The 26,043-nt window shown below is 46.8% G+C and overlaps 1 protein-coding gene across 1 annotated transcript in view; it reads left to right on the top strand.

Annotated features, from left to right (window-relative positions):
* The window catches only part of LOC121584778 (RIMS-binding protein 2-like), a 133,845-nt gene that overhangs the window by 89,461 nt on the left and 18,341 nt on the right, over positions 1-26,043 (top strand). The window contains exons 8-15 of the mRNA XM_041900889.2: positions 3,341-3,551; positions 9,735-9,889; positions 10,390-10,469; positions 11,140-11,249; positions 11,914-13,197; positions 22,379-22,530; positions 22,830-23,489; positions 25,365-25,505. Of these exons, the coding sequence (XP_041756823.2) occupies positions 3,341-3,551; positions 9,735-9,889; positions 10,390-10,469; positions 11,140-11,249; positions 11,914-13,197; positions 22,379-22,530; positions 22,830-23,489; positions 25,365-25,505 (2,793 nt within the window). The remainder of the gene's footprint in view (positions 1-3,340; positions 3,552-9,734; positions 9,890-10,389; positions 10,470-11,139; positions 11,250-11,913; positions 13,198-22,378; positions 22,531-22,829; positions 23,490-25,364; positions 25,506-26,043) is intronic.

Raw genomic sequence — 26,043 nt, 5'->3', positions numbered from 1 at the left:
ATGGATTAAATAAAAAAACATCCTCATGAATCTACACACAATACCCAATAATGACAAAGCGAAAACTGTTTTTTAAAAATGTTAGCAAATGTATTTACATCCCTTTGCTATGAGACTCGAAATTGAGCTCAGGTGCATCCTGTTTCCATTGATCATCCTTGAGATGTTTCTACAACTTGATTGGAGTCCACCTGTGGTAAATTCAATTGATTGGACATGATTTGGAAACCTGTCTATATAAGGTCCCACAGTTGACAGTGCATGTCAGAACAAAAACCATGCCATGAGGTCAAAGGAATTGTCCATAGAGCTCCGAGACAGGATTTTGTCGAGACACAGATCTGGGGAAGGGTACCAAAAATGTCTGCAGCATTGAAGGTCCCCAAGAACACAGTGGAACACCCAAGACTCTTCCAAGCTGAGCAATCGGGGGAGAAGAGCCTTGGTCAGGGAGGTGACCAAGAACCCGATGGTCACTCTGAGAAGAGCTCCAGAGTTCCACTGTGGAGATGGGAGAACCTTCCAGAAGGACAACCATCTCTGCAGCACTCCACCAATCAGGCCTTTATGGTAGAGTTGCCAGACGGAAGCCACTCCTCAGTAAAAGGCACATGACAGCCCGCTTGGAGTTTGCCAAAAGGCACCTAAAGACTCTCAGACCATGAGAAACAAGATTCTCTGGTCTGATGAAACCAAGATTGAACTCTTTGGCCTGAATGCCAAGCGTCACGTCTGGAGGAAACCTGTCACCATCCCTATGGTGAATCATGGTGGTGGCAGCATCATGCTGTGGGGATGTTTTTCAGTGGCAGGGACTGGGAGACTAGTCAAGATCAAGGGAAAGATGAACGGAGCAAAGTACAGAGAGCAACCTGCTCCAGAGCACTCAGGACCTCAGACTGGGGCGAAGGTTCACCTTCCAACAGGACAACGACCCTAAGCACACAGCCAACACAATGCAGGAGTGGCTTCGGGACAAGTGTCTGAATGTTCTTGAGTGGCCCAGCCAGAGCCTGGACTTGAACCCGATCGAACATCTCTGGAGAAACCTGAAAATAGCTGTGCAGCGACGCTCCCCATCCAACCTGACAGAGCTTGAGAGGATCTGCAGAGAAGAATGGGAGAAACTCCCCAAATACAGGTGTGCCAAGCTTGTAGCGTCATACCCAAGAAGACTTGAGGCTGTAATCGCTGCCAAAGTTGCTTCAACAAAGTACTGAGTAAAGGGTCTGAATGCTTATGTAATGTGATATTTGTTTTTTATTTTTAATAAACTTGCGAACATTTCTAAAAACCAGTTTTTGCTTTGTCGTTATAGGGTATTGTGTGCAGATTGATGAGGGGGAAAAAAAACAATTTAATTCATTTTAGAATAACGTAACAAAATGTGGAAAAAGTGAAGGGGTCTGAATACTTTCCGAATGCACTGTATTTTCATTTTGAAAACATGAGATTCAAGAGCTGAACAATGTCATATACTGGACATGAAACAATGGCCAGTCATTAATTCATTGCTAAGGTTTTGTTGTTGTTGCTAGCTGCTGTTCATAATGTATTTAACCTTTATTTAACCAGGCAAGTCAATTAAGAACAAATTCTTACTTTAAAAAGATGTATAGTTGTATTGTTGTTTCAGTTGTTGAATGTGTGCTTTCCAAAGGCAAGGCTGTCCTGTCCATAAAATGATGACTCACACACGCCTCCTTGATTCAGCTTGTCATCAAAGCATGTGCATCCACACTCCACTAGGCTCAGAGCCCGCTCTGCTTACCGGACAGTCACTGGGGAAGGGGTTGTCACAGGACAGAACAGAACAGGACACAACAGGACAGAAGGCCTAACTGGGACGTAGGAGAGGCCATCAGAAAATCGCTCTCATCATCTCTAATTTTAGTTATGCCTGAATTTTAGTTATGGCATCATTCTAATGTCTGAGGTATTGTATTTAGATGCTGGCATAATGGAAACAATTGCTGTTATGAGGACGTTCTAACCGTTATTTCTGGTTGGCGTTGCATGCAGTGCAGCATGTTTCACTAGGCTACTACAGTACTGGTCATACATCCAGGTGAGGGCTTTAAGATGGTGAAAGGCTAACCACCCTCTGTGCTAATGCATCAACCCATTGAATCATATGCAGTGATTACAAATGCCACTCCTCTTCTAATAGCATGTTCACGCGCTGACAATAACGTGTCTGCATGAAAGTCACTCAGAGCTGAAATAAAACGCCACAGACATTAGGCATCACTGTGCTTTGGGGAGAGAGTGCCGCAAATGACATGGTAGCTTCAGCAATGCTCCCAGGGTGGTCTGATGAAGGGGCTGATTTGGGTTTATGTGTTGAGGGGTTGGTTAACACTCAACACTTACCCCTGCCCAAGGGAAGATCTTGAGCTGGGCACCCCTGGGGTTTCTGCTAGGCCTGCCTGTTCTCCCACTGTACCGTAGTCTCCTATCAACGGGCCAGTGTGGAGAACAGACAGTATTTCACTGTAGAAAGCCAAGGATTTGATTGCATGGTTCTATGATGTTTTTAATTGCTGTTGCCCCTCTTTTGTCGGCTTCGTAACTCATGATGATGATTCTTGCCTTTATTTTACTATCTATGTGCAATGAAGTTGAGGAGCATTCCCCGCGCTTTGAACACAGTGCAGTTTTTGGTATGCATACTTCCTCTTAACAAGAGGCTGCTCTATAGAATAATGTGCATTAACTGTAGTCCTGCATGTGATCTGCATACTGTGACTAGTTTAGGTGTTTATGACTGGACTGTATTTTGCCTGATAGGAAATTTAAGGCGTCAACTCCCTTTTCTCAGTAAGGAATGAACCCCACGTTTTTAAAGTCCAATATCTCATCCTACCTGATTTTGTGTGTGTATTTATAGAAGTATACAGTTTTGGGTTTCAGATTTTCTCTTTCTTTCACTTTATTTCCTTCTGTTACTTTCTTCTCTTTTGTCTCTCTACTTCTTCCTTCCTTTCTCCCTCTCTCTGTCTTACTCCCTCTCTCTGTCTTTCTCTCTCTCTGTCTTTCTCCCTCTCTCTGTCTTTCTCCCTCTCTCTGTCTTTCTCCCTCTCTCTGTCTTTCTCCCTCTCTCTGTCTTTCTCCCTCTCTCTGTCTTTCTCCCTCTCTCTGTCTTTCTCCCTCTCTCTGTCTTTCTCTCTCTCTCTGTCTTTCTCCCTCTCTCTGTCTTTCTCCCTCTCTCTGTCTTTCTCCCTCTCTCTGTCTTTCTCCCTCTCTCTGTCTTTCTCCCTCTCTCTGTCTTTCTCCCTCTCTCTGTCTTTCTCTCTCTCTCTGTCTTTCTCTTTCTCTCTCTCTCGCTATCTGTCGCCAGGCCAAAGTCCGAGAGCTGGAGGAGAAATGTCGGACACAGAGTGAGCAGTTCAACCTCCTGTCCAAAGAGCTAGAGAAGTTCCGGCTACAAACTGGAAAGTTTGATACCCTTGGCAGTGGCACCGATCCCTTAACTGTGTGTGAATCCCCCGGATCGCCAAACAAATCCCTCTCCCAGCTCCTCAACGGGCTGGCCGCCCCCACAGGGAAAGGTCAGAGGAATCCCAGAAGAGCTTTGTTTTAGTTTTAGCTGTATGTACGCCATAGACCACAGCTCATAGAATATTCATAATAATGTTATTTCAGTGATCTGTGAGCTGTATGTGGAGGTTTGAACTGTTAAATCAGACAGTGGAAGCAGTGGAAAGCTTTATTAGAGCAAGATGCAGCCAAAATACATTTTAAATGAACAATCCAGGATTATGAGGATGGAAAGACAAACGTGCAGCTGCTCCTGAAATTGGAGATCTGGAAAGCAGCGCTTGTGACGTACATGGATCAACATAGAGCAAGTAGCCTAATGAAATAATAAATCAGGGTACTGTATGACATAGCCTTTACCACAGCTTGGCACATTCTTGTTGTTGACTTAAATAAATACATGCCAATAATACTGACCTTTACATTGGGCATGTGCCTGGACTCTAACTCTCCTTCTGATTACATAAGGATCTGTATGTTTTTTAACACTAATGCAATTATTATTATTATTTTCCTAATTGTTAATGGGTTGTATCCATCTGTTGTTTGTGCTGTGGGTTCTTGCAATGTTACAATGTTACATATTATGTATTACTTTTAATGGTATCTAATCAAATGATGTATGGATGATGATGTCACAGTTCCCTCAGCCAGAACCCAGAAGCAGACCAGGACAAGGAGAGTTGAACGAAAGTGAGGGTTTATTCAGATAACAAAAAGGTGCAGAATAATCCAGGGACAGAGCGGGCGGCGTGGTTGAGTAGTTGGGGGTGCAGTCTGGGTCCAGTGATGGCTCGGCAGCCGCCGACCATCAGGCAGAGGTGGGGTGAAGGTTCCGGACGTGTGACTGCAGGTGGAACAAAAACGGAGGTAAGGACACAAAAACTCAACAAAGTACAAAATAACAAAACTCACGCTAGAACGCTCAACTGATACAACGAACACCTACTGTTCATGGCTAACGATCCGGCAGGAACTGGATGTTGGGCCAGAGCCTAAGAAAGGTGCTGATTAGGCCCAGGTGTGCAGATTGCTAACAGGAATCAGGTGCGGAAACCAGAGCGCTCCCGGAGCGTTCCCGAACCCTCGGGAAACTGGAGCTTACGACCAGACCCCGACTCAGACAGCCGGGATCGTTACAGTACCCCCCTCCGACGAACGCCACCGGGCGGACTCCCCGGAGCGCCAGGATGGAGGCGGTAAAAGTCCCTGATGAGATCCGCATCTAGGACCTGTCGCCGCGGAATCCAACTCCTCTCCTCCGGACCATACCCCTCCCAGTCCACGAGATACTGAAACCCCGGCCCCGCCGTCTGGCATCCATAATGCGACGCACCGTGTAGGCAGGACCACCTCCGATCATCCGAGGAGGAGGAGGAGGAGGCGGAGGAGGCAACAGAGGACTGAGGAAGACAGGCTTGAGGCAGGAGACATGAAAAGTGGGATGGACTCTGAGCGTCCTCGGTAGTTTGAGTCGCACTGCCACTGGATTGATCACCTTCTCCACCACAAACGGACCAATAAACTTCGGTAACAACTTCCTAGACTCAGTCCGTAACGGAAGATCCCGTGTGGCCAACCAAACCCTATCTCCGATGGTATAGGTGGGAGCGGGGATCCGGCGACGATTCGCCTGGAGCTGATACCGGTCCGAACCTCTAAGGAGTGCCTTTCTGGCCCGATGCCAGGTCCGGTGGCAACGCCGAATATGGGCCTGAACAGAAGGCACTGAGAGCTCCTTCTCCTGAGAAGGGAACAGGGGAGGTTGGTAGCCATACAGGCACTGGAAGGGGAGACATCCCAGTGGCCGATGTAGGGAGAGTATTGTGGGCATACTCAACCCAAGGCAACTGAGAGGCCCAGGAGGTGGGGTTGGAAGAGACCAGACAGCGTAGCGTGGATTCCATCTTCTGGTTGGCTCTTTCCGCCTGACCATTGGATTGGGGGTGAAAACCAGATGTGAGACTGACTGTAGCTCCAATGGCCAAACAGAAGGACTTCCAGACAGCAGAGGTAAACTGAGGGCCACGGTCGGAAACGATATCACTGGGCAAACCGTGGATCCTGAAAACCTCCCTAACCAGGATCTCGGACGTCTCCGAGGCAGAGGGAAGCTTGGCAATAGGCACAAAGTGGGTGAACTTGCTGAATCTGTCCACGATAGTCAGAACGACCGTGTTCCCCTCAGAAGCGGGCAACCCCGTGACGAAGTCCAGGGCCAGATGCGACCATGGACGCCGGGGAATAGGAAGGGGATGAAGTAGTCCAGAGCTGGGCCGATTGGTACTCTTATTCTGCGCACACACTGGACAGGCAGCAACAAAACCCCGAGTATCCTCGGCCATGGCAGGCCACCAAAAACGTCTGCGAAGAAACGCTATCGTCCGAGCCACGCCGGAGTTGACAAGCCATCTTGCTGGCGTGGGACCATTTGAGGACAGCAGGACGAACCGACTCAGGCACAAACAACCGACCGGGTGGACGTTACCGGGACCGGGCTGAGTCCGAAGGGCCGCCAGCACCTCCTCCTCAATCTTCCACATCACTGCTCCCACGACGCAGTTCCGGGGGAGAATAGTCTCGGTCTTGGACCCACTCTCCTCCGTCTTGGAGAACATCCGGGACAAGGCGTCCGCCTTGCCGTTCTTAGATCCAGGTCGGAACGTCAGGGCAAACTTGAATCGTCCGAAAAACAACGCCCACCTGGCCTGACGGGAGTTGAGACGTTTAGCCGATTGCACGTAAGCAAGATTCTTGTGGTCAGTCCAGACAATAAACGGTTGCTCCGCCCCCAACCAGAGGCGCCACTCCTCCAAGGCAAGTTTCACCGCGAGAAGCTCCCGGTTACCCACATCGTAATTCCTCTCCGCAGGCGAAAGGCGACGAGAGTAGTAGGCGCAGGGATGGAGTTTACTGTCCGTGGAGCATCGCTGCGACAGGATGGCGCCAACTCCCACATCAGACGCGTCCACTTCAACGACGAACTGACGGGCCGTGTCCGGTTGAGAGAGAATCGGTGCGTTGGTGAATCGCCTCTTCAAATCCAGAAACGCCGATCCGCCTCCGGATTCCACTTGAAGGTCCTGATGCTGGAAGTCAAGGCAGTTAATGGAGCGGCCACACGGCTGTAATCCCGGATGAATCTGCGGTAGAAATTCGCAAACCCCAAAAATCTCTGGAGCTGCAATCTCGTACCGGGCTGGGCCCATTCCAGAACCGCTCTAACCTTCTCCTGGTCCATCCTAATCTCACCCCTGGAGATGATGTACCCGAGAAAGGATGTCGTGTGGGCGTGAAACTCGCACTTCTCGGCCTTCACGAACAGGCGATTCTCCAATAATCGCTGCAGAACCTGCCGGACATGCTGGACGTGGTCGGAAGGTTCCTTCGAGAAGATCAGAATGTCATCCAGGTAAACAAACACGAAGAGACCGATCATATCTCTCAGGACGTCGTTCACCATACTCTGGAATACCGCTGGAGCATTGGTCAGTCCAAACGGCATCACCTGATACTCGAAGTGCCCCATCGGTGTATTGAAACCCGTCAACCACTCGTCCCCCTCTCTGATCCGGACCAGGTGATACGCATTGCGTAGGTCTAACTTGGTGAACACCGTAGCACCCTGTAAGGAGTCGAAGGCAGAACTCATCAAGGGCAGGGGGATACTTGTTCTTGACCGTGATGTCATTCAACCCCCGATAGTCAATACATGGTCGAAGAGAGCCATCCTTCTTACCCACAAAGAAGAATCCTGCCCCCAGGGGTGATGACGAGGGACGAACGAGACCAGCAGCTAGGGACTCCTTGATGTAGGTCTCCAACGCCTCACGTTCAGGTCGGGAGATACTGTATAACCTTCCCTTGGGGTAGACAGCTCCAGGGACCAGGTTGATGGCACAATCATATGGTCGGTGGGGGAGGGAGTGACAGAGCCTTCTGCTTACTGAAAACTTCCCCCAAATCGTGATATGTCTCGGGAACCAGGGACAAATCTGGAGGTTTAGCCTCAATCACCTGACTGGGAACCGAATGGGGGCAGGCAGTCTTGAGACAGTTAGCATGACAATCCAGGCTCCAACTCGTTACCTTGCCCGTCACCCAATCGAACGTGGGATTGTGTTCCTTCAACCAGGGGTATCCAAGGACCAGAGGAACATGGGAAGACGGCAGAATGAAAAAATGAAATCATCTCAGAATGATTCCCTGACAACCGCATCTTAACCGGTTCAGTCCTCATCGCGATACGTGCCAGACTACTGCCGTTCAGAGTGGTCGCTTCAATGGCTTCCGGCAATTGCTCCTTGGAAAGCCCCAGCTGTTCCACCAACTCGGCATCAAGAAAGCTTCCATCGGCACCTGAATCGATAAAAGCGTTAAGCGCTAAGCTCTGATTCCTGTTCACAAGGGTAGCCGGGAAGCGGGGTCTGACAGAGGTACTGAGAGGTTGAAACTGGCTCGCTAAAAGTCCTCCCAACTTTAGCGAGCCGGGCAGTTTGACGACCGCCGGGAACAGGTGGAGATGTAATGTCCCGGGCGACCACAGTAGAGGCAGCAGTTGGTCTTACGTCTATGTTGACGCTCCTCCTTGGTTAACCCGTGCCGTCCCCCTTGCATGGGTTCAGAATCGGGAGAGAGGTCCTCTCCACTAATCCTTAGTGGTGGAGAATGATCGACGTGTTCTGGTCCACCACCCGACCCGACTGGGAACTGAGAAGCTGATCGATTGACGGACCCCATTGCTTCTCCCTCCTTCGCTCTCGGACTCGATTATCCACCCGAATAGACAAGGCTACCAAGCTGTCCAGGTCACTAGGCTCCGGATAGGAGATCAACTCATCCTTGAGCTGCTCCGACAGACCCTGGTAAAAAGCCGCTTGCAAAGACTCCTCGTTCCACCCACTCTCCACAGCCAACGTCTTGAACTCGATCACGAAATCGGCCACGCTGCGAGTTCCTTGGTGAAGAGAAAACAGGCGCCTAGCTGCGTCCCTCCCTCGGACGGAATGGTCGAAGAGCTTCCTCATCTCGGCCGTGAACCCCTGGTATGAAGCCATGCAGGGATCCTGTCGTTCCCAAACGGCTGAAGCCCACTCCAGCGCTCGACCACGCAGCAACTCAATCACAAAGGCTATCCTAGCCTTGTCTGTGGCATAAGAGTAGGGCTGTAGATCGAACACTAATCCACACTGCATAAGGAAGGAACGGCATCCTCCCAGCTCCCCCTCATATTTATCCGCGTCGAACCTTGGGCTCACGGAGGGACACAACTTCAGAAGCGGCAGGCGAGATGGGTGAAACCGGTAGTGGGTCCTCCACCGGACACTGGCGTTGGTTCTGGACCTCCATCAGGCCGGTAGAAAGGTTCCGAACTGACAACGCGATCTCCTGTAGTACCGTGCTATGATGGCCCAACATCTTCTCCTGCTGGGTAATGGCATGGCGAACTGAGTCCAGGTCCGCTGGGTTCATAATTGGCCGGATCGTTCTGTCACAGTTCCCTCAGCCAGAACCCAGAAGCAGACCAGGACAAGGAGAGTTGAACGAAAGTGAGGGTTTATTCAGATAACAAAAAGGTGCAGAATAATCCAGGGACAGAGCGGGCGGCGTGGTTGAGTAGTTGGGGGTGCAGTCTGGGTCCAGTGATGGCTCGGCAGCCGCCACCATCAGGCAGAGGTGGGGGTGAAGGTTCCGGACGTGTGACTGCAGGTGGAACAAAAACGGAGGTAAGGACACAAAAACTCAACAAAGTACAAAATAACAAAACTCACGCTAGAACGCTCAACTGATACAACGAACACCTACTGTTCATGGCTAACGATCCGGCAGGAACTGGATGTTGGGCCAGAGCCTAAGAAAGGTGCTGATTAGGCCCAGGTGTGCAGATTGCTAACAGGAATCAGGTGCGGAAACCAGAGCGCTCCCCGGAGCGTTCCCGAACCCTCGGGAAACTGGAGCTTACGACCAGACCCCGACTCAGACAGCCGGGATCGTTACAGATGATGATGATGATGATGATGATGATGAATGGTGATGATGACGATGAATGACGATCACATGATGAAATGGATAAATAATAGTATGTGATAAATAGCACTCCATTTTGGACATTATTATTACACACAGATAGAAATATGATTTTAGCAGGCGTAGTCATATTTCAGATCTTAGCTGTTCCTTTGTTTTGCCTGCAGGCAATGAGAGTCCGCTGAGCAGATCTGTGATCTCTGAGTTCATCCGACCGCTCCAGATCAGTGGGGACAAGCCAGAGCTCGTGTCGGTAAAGCCAACATTCCTCACCCGCAGCAGCAGCCGAGCTGGCAGCTCCCAACGAGCCCTCCTCACCGAGGTGAGTCCTACTAGGTTTCCCCCTAACACCGTCCGTCTGTCTGTCTGTCTGTCCCTCCCTCCCTCCACTCTAGCCCTGATTGTATAAGCCTAATGAAGATGGACCTAAATAGCTTGATTGCCATTTCAAAAAACTCCTCAGAAGATGGTAACGCATTAATTACACTAATGTTACATAATTACAGCATTTATTACATGATTGCAAAATTGCTTCCTGTTTTGAAAGTCTAAGCTGAAGTCCCACTCAGTTCGAGAGGCAGGACTGAGGAAACACAGTGAGGCAGAGAGGATGGGGTGTGAAGAGGCCTATCTGTTTCCTTTTACTCTCCTCGGCTGGGAGGATTGTGAGGTTTACCAAGTGTGTATAGGAGAAGTTTATAGGCTCTGCCATCATCCCACTGATTTCCACGATAGTGAGCATAAAGTGTTTTTTTTTGTGTGAAAAAAAATGTAATATATTTGGTTGTTTCATCTCTCAAGGTTTGTTCTCTCTCTCACCAGATGGACAAAGAACTAAGCTCAACGACTAGGACCAAGAAGAGGTTCACAGGCAAGGTCCGTCTGTGCATCGCCAGGTACAGGTGAGAGGAGGGAACTGCTTTGAGATGCCTTACACTACAGTGTCATATTAAAAATGCATCCCTGCACAGCACTTTTCAGAAGTGTTTTCCACCCACATTGTCCCACTGAGGTTTGAACTCACCTCTTAATAATGATGCAGTGCTATGCTCTCACCAAATAAAATGAACTGTCAGCTGGAATAATTGGAATCCCCTAGAACAAAGGCAAATACATGAATGGAACCCAGTGCTGTCCACCCTCACTGTTTCTTCCTCTCTCATTTAGCCTGTTGAAAAATGTTGCCTGTTGGAAAATGTTATATTTGTTTTTTTAATGCAGCACTCAGCAATTCCCCTTTCATAGAGTTACATAAGGGTGCAGTGTTTGTGGCAAAATGTTTACTGTGCTTGGATTTGTTTGGAATTGCTCGGATACTATTTAGCTAGGCTACTGTGCTTTTCCATCACAATATCGTCAAGTTTTGACAGAAGCTAATTGTCCATACACAGTTCCTAATATTGTGTTTAATAATTGTCCCATTTTGAACCTGGGTTTTGAACCTTTTTGAACCTGAATTCATCATCTAGCCTGAGATAATTGGACACATTTCCACTTGTGTTGGGTTAAGAGGAGCAACACAGCGAGTTCATCAGCTTGATTCTGTTGTACTCTACTCTTTCTTTCCCCCAGTTATAACCCCTGTAATGGGCCCAATGAGCATCCTGAGGCAGAGCTCCCCCTAGTGGCAGGGAAGTACCTCTACGTGTATGGGACCATGGATGATGACGGCTTCTATGAAGGTCTGATTACTCACTGTATTTTACCCTCTCTGTTAAAAACCAATTTGCATGATTTAAAAATAATTATTTCAGAGCAGAATGATTGTTGTTGCTAAGCGACAGCATGGATTATGGGATGTATTTACTGTATGGGCATTAGATGAGACGAGGATTAGGCAGTTGTGGATCAATCCGTGCTAATGTGGCTTTTACGATTGTCATCTCTAGTCTTCACTGTACTGTACTCGGAGAGTTGTTGTTAATACTACTTACTGCTCTTCACTGTGAGTGTTGTTGTTAATACTAGTTACTGCTCTTCACTGTGAGTGTTGTTGTTAATACTACTTACTGCTCTTCACTGTGAGAGTTGTTGTTCATACTACTTACTGCTCTTCACTGTGAGTGTTGTTGTTAATACTACTTACTGCTCTTCACTGTGAGTGTTGTTGTTAATACTACTTACTGCTGTTCACTGTGAGTGTTGTTGTTAATACTTCTTACTGCTCTTCACTGTGAGTGTTGTTATTAATACTACTTACTGCTCTTCACTGTGAGTGTTGTTATTAATACTACTTACTGCTCTTCACTGTGAGTGTTGTTGTTAATACTACTTACTGCTCTTCACTGGGAGAGTTGTTATTAATACTAATACTTACTGCTTTATCTCTATTTCTCTGTTCATCAGGAGAGCTGCTGGATGGACAGCAGGGACTTGTCCCTTCCAACTTTGTGGACTTTGTTAAGGACGAGAAGATGCCCTCTGCTCAGCACAGGGATGGGGCCAAAGAGTCAGGCTACCTCAGTAGTAACCACAGCAGCCTGGGCTCCACAGGGCTGGGCAGCATGGGCCTGAGCAGCATCAGCAGCCTGCTGTCTGACAGTAAACTGGACCTGGGCCCCAGCCTAGATAGAAACCTGGAGAGAAACCTGGAGAGAAACCTGGGGAGCAACCTCAGTTCCACTCTGGGTTCCACTCACGGTTCCACTCTAGGAAGCCACATGGGTTCCACTCTGGGCAGCAACATGGGTTCCACTCTGGGTTCCACTCACGGTTCCACTCACGGTTCCACTCTGGGCAGCAACATGGGTTCCACTCTGGGTTCCACTCACGGTTCCACTCACGGTTCCACTCTGGGCAGCAACATGGGTTCCACTCTGGGTTCCATTCACGGTTCCACTCTGGGCAGCCACATGGGTTCCACTCTGGGCAGCCACATGGGTTCCACTCTGGGTTCCACTCATAGTTCCAGTCACGGTTCCACTGGCCTGGGTTCCAGTCTGAGCAGCACTCTGACCAGCCTGGGCAGCAGTAGCCTGGGCATGGACTTCCTGGGCTCTATGGGTTCCTGCAGCAACGGGACAGGGACCCTGGATGTCAGCATTGACGAGATTGGTGAAAACATTGTGCCTTACCCTCGCCGTATCAATCTGATCAAACAGCTGGCCAAGAGTGTGATCGTGTGCTGGGACCCTCCGGTGGTGCCGCCCGGCTGGGGCTCCATCAGTGGCTACAACGTCCTGGTGGACAAGGAGGTGAGGATGAGCGTGCCCTTTGGGGGCAAGACAAAGTCGCTTATCGAGAAGCTCAACCTGGCCACCAATACCTACCGCATCTCGGTGCAGAGCATCACGGAGCGGGGCCCGTCTGACGAGCTGCGCTGCACTCTGCTGGTGGGGAAGGATGTGGTGGTGGCTCCTTACTATCTGAGGGTAGACAACATCACACAGGTCTCTTCTGAGCTCTCCTGGCAGCCTAGCAACAGCAACTACAGCCACACCATCTTCCTGAACGATGCTGAGTATGACATGGTGAAGGCAGGGGCCTACAAGTACCAGTTCTTCCAACTGAAGCCCATGACCGTTTACAAGGTGAAGGCCGTGGCGCGGCCACACCAGATACCTTGGCAGCTGCCCCTGGAACACAGGGACAAGAGGGAGATCTCTGTGGAGTTTTGCACCCAGCCTGCAGGTCAGCCCTCCTACTATCTCTTCCTTTCCCCCATCATTAAAACCAGTAAAGGCTGCTGAGGGGAGGACGGCTCATAATAATGGCTGGAATGGAGTGAATGGAATGGTATCAAACACATGGAAACCATGGAAACCACGTGTTCGATGTGTTTGATATCATTCCATTTATGCCATTCCAGCCATTACTATGAGCCGTCCTCCTCTCAGCAGCCTCCACTGATTAAAACACACACTTAGTCATCAGGTGGCATTTTGCATAATTGTAAATCATTTTAAGAATTGGTCGGTGTGTGTGTGTGTGGAATGGATAGAACTGTTGATGGATCGGTATGCTTTCAGGTCTCCCAAAGAGGTGTACTCAGCATAACTGGCCTGGTTATTTGTCTCTTCAGGGGGTATTGAGGAAGCAGTGCAATTGTAGTTAGTTCCTGCTGCTTCTGCTGCCTCTTGTATATCCAGCCTGCACAGCCGTATACTCTCACTGTGTTCTCCTGCTCTCAAAACCATTTCTGGCTAAAAAGCCTTTGGCAATTTGGCGTAAACACAGCAATCTATTTACTTTAGCTCTGACAAGCTTTGAGCCTATTATATTTACAACCTTGTACCTGACATCTAAAGGCTCGTTTTCATATTTCTCAGTCACTTTTTTTGATTGCCTTCAAGGATTTGTGTGTGCTGGCTTTGATAAGAGAGGCACACGCTAAAGATGGAAGAAAACAAGAAGTGTGATGAAATAGACATCTAGGGAGCGTTTGCTGCAGAGGACGAGAGCGAAAACAGAGTCGGTAGGGGAGAGAGAGAGAAACTCTAGATGCCTAATGTGTGTAAATAGTGTATGTTCTGTAGCTCTGTGGGACTGGTCTCCCCTGAGACCCCATACTGCTCTACACGCCAGGAAGAAGAGAGAGAGAAGAGACGGCACAGTCATTACTGTACATACAGCTGACTCTGTCTGCCAGCTCCCATAAACCCCACTGGCTGCTAGGCTTTCACTAGGAGAAAATCACTTTTCAAGAACACTACCAATGATTTCCCTCTGTTGTCTGGACATTAGTAATCAGTCCTAATAAAAAAAGAAAATACATTTGTGTCTAAAATAATGATAAACTTAAGAAAAAGCTTGCAAACTCCAACTGAATTGAGCTGACCTGAATGTACTGACTAGCCCTGCTGTGTGTGAGTGACTGCTCGAGTATAATGGAAGAGCAGAGGTCAGGAAGAGGTGAGAGGGAGGGGACAGGACAGAACAGGACAGGAAGGACAGCTGTACTGGGAGCTTTATGTGTGTAGGCAGCAGCAACAGGGAGGGGGCTTATTACTGGGAACACAGTAGGCCTTAACCTCACAATGCGATGGTGGCACTTGATAAGATAAAGACAGCATTTGAGAGACTTTCAATTACTGGAAATTGATCTTGTTCCTGTGGATGAAGTCACCAATTACATTACCCACTTTGTGCCCTCCACCGCGTCATGAGCTATTCCAGTCCTCTCTCCATTGATGTCTTTGATGCCACCGTCCCTCCCTAGTCTTTATGTTCTGTCATTTACAATATTATACTGGAGCTTGGAACATGGTAGAATCACTGAGGTAATAATGTCTGTTGTCCACAGTGTGACTGGGTGTGAGCTCATCACACGTCTGTTGTTGAACACATGGAGCAGCCTGTTTTTAGCAAATTTTGCTCCGGGGGCTGCATTCCGTCTTCAACAAGGTCCAGAGGGCCGCACTGAAAATGTGTTAAATTTCCTTGCCATCAAAATTAGCTAAAAATAGTCCTCTATCCATCGTTTTTGGAATCTTCAAAGCTCCCTGACTGTCTAGCTTTCATTTCAGTGATTATTAGCGAACTTGACACAGTCAAAAAACATGTCTACACAGTTTTGATTAGGTTTTAGTCATTTTGAAGTATATTGAGTTTTGTTTGACACCCCTGGCTGGTGGTATACATGGCATTGTTCTCTTCTAAAGTGTAATGTGCTGTCAATTGATTTGTCAAGTGGACTTTAGTTACGCTGTTGTATTTGACTATAATGCAGGCCACGTATTGTGCTCCAACCAGGACCACTGCTCATGTGGAGAACAGAGATGGTTAGAAATAACTGGATGTATCCTGCAATCTAAACGTCATACAAGGGTTTATTCAAGGGTTATTGATAGACAAATGAGATTTGTCTCTTACTTATTCTTCTCTGCATGAATGTACATATGTGGAAGAGTTTCACTGAGATGATTTAAATGCACATTTGAGCTCTCACTGACACACATGCTTTATAATATTCATAGTTGAATGACTAAAACAGCTGAATGCTCAGAATGTCTACTGCTGAGTCCTCCTCTTCAGAAAGGGGTAGTTATATCTCTGCTGACACTCATCTAGTGGAGAAACGTGATTAAGATGTACAGTGGGGGAAAAAAGTATTTAGTCAGCCACCAATTGTGCAAGTTCTCCCACTTAAAAAGATGAGAGAGGCCTGTAATTTTCATCATAGGTACATGTCAACTATGACAGACAAATTGAGGAAAAAAAATCCAGAAAATCACATTGTAGGATTTTTAATGAATTTATTTGCAAATTATGGTGGAAAAAAAGTATTTGGTCACCTACAAACAAGCAACATTTCTGGCTCTCACAGACCTGTAACTTCTTCTTTAAGAGGCTCCTCTGTCCTCCACTCGTTACCTGTATTAATGGCACCTGTTTGAACTTGTTATCAGTATAAAAGACACCTGTCCACAACAGTCACACTCCAAACTCCACTATGGCCAAGACCAAAGAGCTGTCAAAGGACACCAGAAACAAAATTGTAGACCTACACCAGGCTGGGAAGACTGAATCTGCAATAGGTAAGCAGCTTGGTTTGAAGAAATCAACTGTGGGAGCAATTATTAGGAAATGGAAGACATACAAGACCACTGATAATCTCCCTCGATCTGGGGCTCCACGCAAGATCTCACCCCGTGGGGTCAAAATGACCACAAGAACGGTGAGCAAAAATCCCAGAACCACACGGGGGGACCTAGTGAATGACCTGCAGAGAGCTGGGACCAAAGTAACAAAGCCTACCATCAGTAACACACTACGCCGCCAGGCCCATCTGAAGTGGATTTGGATGATCCAGAAGAGGATTGGGAGAATGTCATATGGTCAGATGAAACCAAAATAGAACTTTTTGGTAAAAACTCAACTCGTCGTGTTTGGAGGACAAAGAATGCTGAGTTGCATCCAAAGAACACCATACCTACTGTGAAGCATGGGGGTGGAAACATCATGCTTTGGGGCTGTTTTTCTGCAAAGGGACCAGGACGACTGATCCGTGTAAAAGAAAGAATGAATGGGGCCATGTATCGTGAGATTTTGAGTGAAAACCTCCTTCCATCAGCAAGGGCATTGAAGATAAAACGTGGCTGGGTCTTTCAGCATGACAATGATCCCAAACACACCGCCCGGGCAACGAAGGAGTGGCTTCGTAAGAAGCATTTCAAGGTCCTGGAGTGGCCTAGCCAGTCTCCAGATCTCAACCCCATAGAAAATCTTTGGAGGGAGTTGAAAGTCCGTGTTGCCCAGCGACAGCCCCAAAACATCACTGTTCTAGAGGAGATCTGCATGGAGGAATGGGCCAAAATACCAGCAACAGTGTGTGAAAACCTTGTGAAGACTTACAGAAAACGTTTGACCTGTGTCATTGCCAACAAAGGGTATATAACAAAGTATTGAGAAACTTTTGTTATTGACCAAATACTTATTTTCCACCATCATTTGCAAATAAATTCATTAAAAATCCTACAATGTGATTTTCTGGATTTTTTTTTCTCATTTTGTCTGTCATAGTTGACGTGTACCTATGATGAAAATTACAGGCCTCTCTCATCTTTTTAAGTGGGAGAACTTGCACAATTGGTGGCTGACTAAATACTTTTTTCCCCCACTGTATTGATGCACATTCTCAGACTGCTCTGCTCTGGGTGCCTTCTGCTCTGCTCTTCACTGCTCTGCTCTGCTCTTCACTGCTATGCTCTGCTCTGCTCTTCACTGCTCTGCTCTGATCTTCTCTGCTCTGCTCTTCACTGCTCTGCTCTTCACTGCTTTGCTCTTCACTGCTCTACTCTGCTCTCTACTCTGCTCTGACTGCATCTGCTGCCTCTGTATGACTGTGTGTGTGTGTTTGTGTGTCTGACTGTGTGTGTGTGTGTGTCTCTCTGCGGGGCTCTGGCAGCTCAGCACAGATGGGTCCTGTTGATTAGCACGCAGCAGAGCGGAGGTAGAGGGACTGCAAAAACCAACCTGACTGTGTCTGTCTGCTCTGAGGAATATTTGGACAGAAATCCTGACAGCATGATAATGTTACACCCATAGACATACATATGTAGACATGCTGTAGTGGACACAAACGTATACATCACGGGCTATGGTACATGCAAATGCACACATACATACATACATACTGTACATACTGTACAAGCCCGTCCTCCCCAATTAAGGTGCCATCAACCTCCTGTGAAACACACACACACACATACATACATGCATACATACATATCCCTCGATCATGTGTAGTACTTATCCATCATGAGGTTGCTACAACCTAGCCTATGAATTAAAGTTTACAACGTAGGTGCACAGGTGAAGAGAAATTTGAGTAATTAAGGTGATAGACATTGACACATTCAATACTGCCTTGCACACGTTTGCCTGCATCTAGCTGATCTAGGGTGTAATCGTTAGTCCAACAGTTGCAAACAAGATTTTATATTGGACAAATTCAGGTATGTTTATCCCCGTTTCGTTCCATTTGCTTCCATTTAAGAAATGTTTTTCAACAGAGTCGGCGGAATGAATACATCCCTGATCCCACGCAAACAGAGTTAACTTTCATAGCAGCCACATAAACTCAGCAAAAAAAGAAACGTCCCTTTTTCAGGACCCTGTCTTTCAAAGATAATTCATACAATCCAAATAACTTCACAGATCTTCATTGTAAAGGGTTTAAACACTGTTTCCCATGCTTGTTCAATGAACCATAAACAATTAATGAACATGCACCTGTGGAACGGTCGTTAAGACACTAACAGCTTACAGACGGTAGGCAATTAAGGTCACAGTTATGAAAACTTAGGACACTAAAGAGGCCTTTCTACTGACTCTGAAAAACACCAAAAGAAAGATGCCCAGGGTCCCTGCTCATCTGTGTGAATGTGCCTTAGGCATGCTGCAAGGAGGCATGAGGACTGCAGATGTGGCCAGGGCAATAAATTGCAATGTCCGTACTGTGAGACACCTAAGACAGCGCTACAGGGAGACAGGATGTACAGCTGATCGTCCTCGCAGTGGCAGACCATGTGTAACAACACCTGCACAGGATTGGTACATCCGAACATCACACCTGCGGGACAGGTACAGGATGGCAACAACAACTGCCCGAGTTACACCAGGAACACACAATCCCTCCATCAGTGCTCAGACTGTCCGCAATAGGCTGAGAGAGGCTGGACTGAGTGCTTGTAGGCCTGTTGTAAGGCAGGTCCTCACCAGACATCACCGGCAACAACGTCGCCTATTGGCACAAACCCACCGTCACTGGACCAGACAGGACTGGCAAAAAGTGCTCTTCACTGATGAGTCGCGGTTTTGTCTCACCAGGGGTGATGGTCGGATTCGCGTTTATCGTCGAAGTAATGAGCGTTACACCGAGGCCTGTACTCTGGAGCGGGATCGATTTGGAGGTGGAGGGTCCGTCATGGTCTGGGGCGGTGTGTCACAGCATCATCGGACTGAGCTTGTTGTCATTGCAGGCAATCTCAACGCTGTGCGTTACAGGGAAGACATCCTCCTCCCTCATGTGGTACCTTTCCTGCAGGCTCATCCTGACATGACCCTCCAGCATGACAATGCCAGCAGCCATACTGCTCGTTCTGTGCGTGATTTCCTGCAAGACAGGAATGTCAGTGTTCTGCCATGGCCAGTGAAGAGCCCGGATCTCAATCCCATTGAGGTCTGGGACCTGTTGGATCGGAGGGTGAGGGCTAGGGCCATTCCCCCCAGAAATGTCAGGGAACTTGCAGGTGCCTTGGTGGAAGAGTGGGGTAACATCTCACAGCAAGAACTGGCAAATCTGGTGCAGTCAATGAGGAGGAGATGCACTGCAGTACTTAATGCAGCTGGTGGCCACACCAGATACTGACTGTTACTTTTGATTTTGACCCCCCCTTTGTTCAGGGACACGTTATTCAATTTCTGTTAGTCACATGTCTGTGGAACTTGTTCAGTTTATGTCTCAGTTGTTGAATCTTGTTATGTTTATATAAATATTTATACATGTTAAGTTTGCTGAAAATAAACGCAGTTGACAGTGAGAGGACGTTTCTTTTTTTGCTGAGTTTACAAACAGCATGATCCCTTTGATCATTGTATAATTCCTTCTTGCATCTACGCGCTCTCCTCCTCTCACCTTTTCCCTTCGCTTGTGGACTTTAGTGTACAACACATCAGCTGTCAGGCCAGGCGAAAAAACCTTTCCAAGCCAAACCTTCATATCATAACCGCTAAACGCTACACACAGCCTACATCATTGTGACCCTATTAGCTAAAGTCATAGTCAATATACCTACTAGAACTAACGCGTTAGTAAACCCGCTACAATCATATTGTACAGGGTACAGTCAGCAAACAGTTTAGCAGTTACACCGGCGGGCCCGGTGGCAATACATTTATTAAACCAAAAGCTTACCTTGACTTAGAACAGTTCCAGTGTTGGATAGCCATAGCCAGCTAGCTAACACAGCATCCCTCTCTGTTTGAGCCAGGTGTTTGAGTAGGCTAAACTAGCTCGCTACATTTGCTAGCTAAGTAAGTGAAAGTGAAAAGGAAATGCAATGAAATATACCTATCTCTCTCTCTCTCGCTTGCTTCTCCTTCATTTTTGAAGAAATGAATTTGTTCAAAACTGTTCAACTATTGTCTTTCTCTCTCTTTGAGTAAACTACTCACCACATGTTATGCTCTGCAGTGCTAACTAGCTGTAGCTTATGCTTTCAGTACTAGATTCATTCTCTGATCCTTTGATTGGGTGGACAACATGTCAGTTCATGCTACAAGAGCTATGATAGGTTGGAGGACGTCCTCCGGAAGTTGTCATAATTACTGTGTAAGCCTATGGAAGGGGGTGAGAACCACGAGCCTCCTAGGTTTTGTATTGAAGTCAATGTACCCAGAGGAGGATGGAGACTAGCTGTCCTCCGTCTACAACATGGTGCTACCCTACAGAGTGCTGTTGAGGCTACAGTAGACCTTCATTGCAAAACAGTGTGTTTTAATAAATTATTTGGTGACATGAATATACAGTTAATTCTGAGAATATTCAGACCCCTTGAATTTTCCCACATTTAGTTACGTTACAGCCTTATTCTAAAATTGATTAAATAGTTTTTTTCCCTCATCAATTTACACACAATACCCCATAATGACAACGCAAAAACAGGTTTTAGAAATGTTTGCAAATTTATTAAAAATACAAAACTGAAATATGACATTTACATAAGTGTCACAACTTCTTCCGAAGCTGCCTCCTCTCCTTGTTCTGGCAGGCTTCGGCGTTCGTCGTCACCGGCCTTCTAGCCACTGCCGCTCCTCATCTCATCATTCCATTTGTTTTGTCTTGTTTATTACACACACCTGGTTCATATCCCCTCATCAGTACCTGTATAAGTGTTCCCTCTGCCCCCTTGTCTTTGTGTGTGATTGTTTATTGTGGAGGAGAGAGAAGCTCGGTGGAGCTCCATGTATTTTGTATCTACCGGGAATATTCCCTGTGTGCCTTGTATTTTCCAGTGCGGCTGTTTTACAAACTGGAGTGTTTTTACGCATTACTGCGTAACTCTGTGGTTCAGAATAAATCCTTCTGCACCTTACTCCTTCAAAATCACCTCATCACAATAAGTATTCAGACCCTTTACTCAGTACTTTGTTGAAGCACCTTTGGCAGCGATTACAGCCTCGAGTTTTCTTGGGTATGACGCTACAAGCTTGTCACACCTGTATTTGGGGAGTTTCTCCCATTCTTCTCTGCAGATCCTCTCAAGCTCTGTCAGGTTGGATGGGGAGCGTCGCTGCACTGCTATTTCCAGGTCTCTCCAGAGATGTTCAATCGGGTTCAAGTCCGGGCTCTGGCTGGGCCACTCAAGAACATTCAGAGACTTGTCCCAAATCCACTCCTGCGTTGTTTTGGCTGTGTGCATAGGGTCGTTGTCCTGTTGGATGGTGAACCTTCGCCCCAGTCTGAAGTCCTGAGCGCTCTGGAGCAGGTGCTCATTTTGGCTGGGCGGCCAGCACTAGGAAGAGTCTTGGTGGTTTCAAACTTCTTCCATTTCAGAATGATGGAGGCCACTGTGTTCTTGGGGACCTTCAATGCTGCAGAAATGTTTGGGTACCCTTCCCCAGATCTGTGCCTTGACACAATCCTGTTTCGGAGCTCTACGGACAATTCCTTCGACCTCATGGCTTGGTTTTTGCTCTGACATGCACTGTCAACTGGGAGACCTTATAGAGACAGGTGTGTGCCTTTCCAAATCATGTCCAATCAATTGAATTTACCACAGGTGGACTCCAATCAAGTTGTAGAAACATCTCAAGGATGATCAATGGAAACAGGATGCACCTGAGCTCAATTTCGAGTCTCATAGCAAAGGGTCTGAATACTTATGTAAATACGATTTTTATTTTTTATACATTTGCAAACATTTCTAAAAACCTGTTTTCGCTTTGTCATTATGGGGTATTGTGTATAGATTGATGAGGGAAAATGTGGAAAAAGTCAAGGGGTTGGAATACTTTCGAAATGCACTGTATTTAGTATAGTTTTATCTAAAAAGGATAACTTTTTAATATTTCACTATTTTTATTTTTATGAAATTCACTGAGGATGGTCCTCCCCTTCCTCCTCTGAGGAGCCTCCACTGACATACACACGTACAATACACATTATACTGTTTCCTTATTGCCTCATTACAGACATTTTTGATTGCATAAAATATCTAATGCAACATTAACTATCTGAGTGCCTCTCTGGCATTGTATGGAATCAGGTCAAGACATTATTTTCCTTTGAAGGAACATACGGACTGTTCAGCTGATAGTGTATTGTGTTTATATCCTTACTCTCCTGTTTGTCTGCTGTCCTTTGTAGGTCCTCCCTTTCCTCCCCAGGAGGTGAAGGTCCAGTTGGGCCAGAACCCTGGGGTGCTGCAGGTGCGATGGAAACCCCCCATTCTCACCCCCACTGGAACCTCCAACGGAGCCAACGTGATTGGCTATGCCGTGTGCACAAAGGGACAAAAGGTGCATTAGAATGATGTATTATGCAGAACCTCATGTTTAATGCTGTGAAAGGGAGTGAGTGGTGTAAAGCCAACCCTCAATGCTGTGATTTGTGTGTAACACTCTACCGCCGTCTGCTGGAGAGTGGTGAGGTAACAGTGATGTTCAGTCCATGGTTTCTGTAGGGCTTATGTAATGCAGTTGTTTGAAAACAGGTTTACCAGGCCCCATTTTGCCTGAAATTCAGAAATAATATATTGTGTTTGTTACTTAAGACATGTGAATTGAAGTGTGTTGTCCCTGTACCTGTGTGTGTCCAGATAGCGGAGGTGATGTACCCAACAGCAGACTATGTGACAGTGGAGCTGAATAGGATCCAGTGTCTGGAGGCCAGGGAGGTCATTGTCAGGACGTTATCAGCACAAGGAGAGTCTCAGGACTCCCCCGTGGCCACAATACCGCACAATATCCTGGGGCCTCCCCATCACTCACCCCACCACCACTCCCCTGCACATCTCCATCCTATGCCTCAACCCCAGCACCATCAGCCACACACACAAACACACCCGCCCTACCCCCAGACCTACCCCCCGTCCCACCCCCAACCTCAGGTCCACCCTCTGCCTCAATCCCAGCCCCACACCCTGCCTCATGGTCAGCCTCTGCGCCACCCACCCCCTCACCCCCAGCCCCAACACCAGCTCTACCCCATGTCTAAGCCCAATTTAGTAAGTGCCAGAGAGTCAGAAACCAAAGAGTATGAGGCGGGCCTGCGGCCTGGCCCGCCCTGGGAGCGATCCCCATCGCCCCTCCCTCCTACCATGCGTGGACACACTCTGGAGCCGCCCCACTTCCAGGGGCGCCGTTCACCCTCTCCACAGAGGATCCTACCCCAGCCTCAGGGAGCCCCCATCCCCAACACCATCGCCAAGGCCATGGCCAGGGAAGCTGCACAGAGAGTGTTCGCTGAGAGCAACCGGGTAAGCAGCCACTTCAGATTTACCTAAGACATGATTACACACAGCACAGCGCAAACAGAGCTTGATTTGTGTACCAAGTGCCTCATAGACTCTCAGGGTACTATTGAGTCAACACTATAGAGAACTAATATCATGTACAGTTGAAGTCGGAAGTTTACATACAGTTGAAGTCGGAAGTTTACATACACTTAGGTTGGAGTCATTAAAACTCGTTTTTCAACCACTCCACAAATGTCTTGTTAACAAACTATAGTTTTGGCAAGTCGGTTAGGATATCTACTTTGTGCATGACACAAGTAATTTTTCCAACAATTGTTTACAGACAGATTATTTCACTTATAATTCACTGTATCACAATTCCAGTGGGTCAGAATTTTACATTCACTAAGTTGACTGTGCCTTTAAACAGCTTGGAAAATTCCAGAAAATGATGTCATGGCTTTAGAAGCTTCTGATAGGCTAATTGACATCATTTGAGTCAATTGGAGGTGTACCTGTGGATGTATTTCAAGGCCTACCTTCAAACTCAGTGCCTCTTTGCTTGACATCATGGGAAAATCAAAAGAAATCAGCGAAGACCTCAGAAAAAAAATTGTAGACCTCCACAAGTCTGGTTCATCCTTGACAGCAATTTCAAAACGGCTGAATGTACCATGTTCATCTGTACAAACAATAGTACGCAAGTATAAACACCATGGGACCACACAGCTGTCATACCGCTCAGGAAGGAGACGCGTTCTGTCTCCTAGAGATGATCGTACTTTGGTGCGTAATGTGCAAGTCAATCCCAGAACAACAGCAAAGGACCTTGTGAAGATGCTGGAGGAAACAGGTCCAAAAGTATTTATATCCACAGTAAAACATGTCCTATATCGACATAACCTGAAAGGCCGCTTAGCAAGGATGAAGCCACGGCTCCAAAACTGCCATAAAAAAGCCAGACTACGGTTTGCAACTGCACATGGGGACAAAGATTGTACCTTTTGGAGAAATGTTCTCTGGTCTGATGAAACAAAAATAGAACTGTTTGGCCATAATGACCATTGTTATGTTTGGAGGAAAAGGGGGGATGCTTGCAAGCCAAAGAACACCATCCCAACCGTGAAGCACGGGGTGGCAGCATCATGCTGTGGGGGTGCTTTGCTGCAGGAGGGACTGGTGCACTTCACAAAATAGATGGCATTATGAGGAAGGAAAATTATGTGGATATATTGAAGCAACATCTCAAGACATCAGTCAGGAAGTTAAAGCTTGGTCGCAAATGGGTCTTCCAAATGGACAATGACCACAAGCATACTTCCAAAGTTGTGGCAAAATGGCTTAAGGACAACAAAGTCAAGGTATTGGAGTGGCCATCACAAAGCCCTGACCTCAATCCTATAGAACATTTGTGGGCAGAACTGAAAAAGTGTGTGCGAGCAAGGAGGCTTACAAACCTGACTCAGTTACACCAGCTCTGTCAGGAGGAATGGGACAAAATTCACCCAACTTATTGTGGGAAGATTGTGGAAGGCTACCAGAAACGTTTGACCCAAGTTAAACAATTTAAAGGCAATGCTACCAAATACTAATTGAGTGTATGTAAACTTCTGACCCACTGGGAATGTGATGAAAGAAATAAAAGCTGAAATAAATAATTCTCTCTACTATTATTCTGACATTTCACATTCTTAAAATAAAGTGGTGATCCTAACTAACCTAAGACAGGGAATTTTTACTAGGATTAAATGTCAGGAATTGTGAAAAACTGAGTTTAAATGTATTTGGCTAAGGTGTATGTAAACTTCCGACTTCAACTGTATCATTGTGATAGTGTGATGCATTTGCAGCTATATACATGCATGGGGTTTGCTTGTCTGTGTTTTCCTGTGTCAGATGGAGAAGAGGAATATCTTCAGTGAGCGGAGCGTGAACTCTGATGAGGAGGAGGATGGTTATGACTCTCCCCACACCAGGAGGAGAGGGGCCTCTGTGGACGAGTTCCTCAGAGGCTCTGAACTGGGGAGACATGTACGGGTAATACAAAACAACAACCCTGTCACATCTTCATTACAGAATAACACAGTTTGTTTGCGTCCCCATCATCGCTCTGGGAAAAATGAAGAAAAATGAATGTATTTTATATTCCATTCTATTCTATTCTATTCTACTCTACTCTATGTGTGACAAAGACAAATGAATAAAGGCCTTATAAGTGTTAAAATAAGATATGATTGTAACCTGTAACTCCATGTTAAATCAAATCAAATGTTATTTGTCACATGTGCCGAATACAACAGGTGTAGACCTTACCGTGAAATGCCTACTTACAAGCCCTTAACCAACAATGCAGTTTTAAGAAAAATAAGAGTTAAGAAAATATTTACTAAATAAACTAAAGTAAAAAAAAAAAAAAAAAAAAAAAAAAATAACAATAACGAGGCTATATACAGGGGGTACTGGTACTGAGTCAATATGCAGGGTTACAGGTTAGTCGAGGTAATTGAGGTAATATGTACATGTAGGTAGTGGTAAAGTGACTATGCATTGATAATAAACAGCGAGTAGCAGCAGC

Source organism: Coregonus clupeaformis, chromosome 16 (genome assembly GCF_020615455.1).
Source record: "Coregonus clupeaformis isolate EN_2021a chromosome 16, ASM2061545v1, whole genome shotgun sequence".
Taxonomy (NCBI): Eukaryota; Metazoa; Chordata; class Actinopteri; order Salmoniformes; family Salmonidae; genus Coregonus; species Coregonus clupeaformis.
Note: the sequence above shows the minus strand (reverse complement) of the source record. Positions and strands in the feature narration are given on the sequence as shown.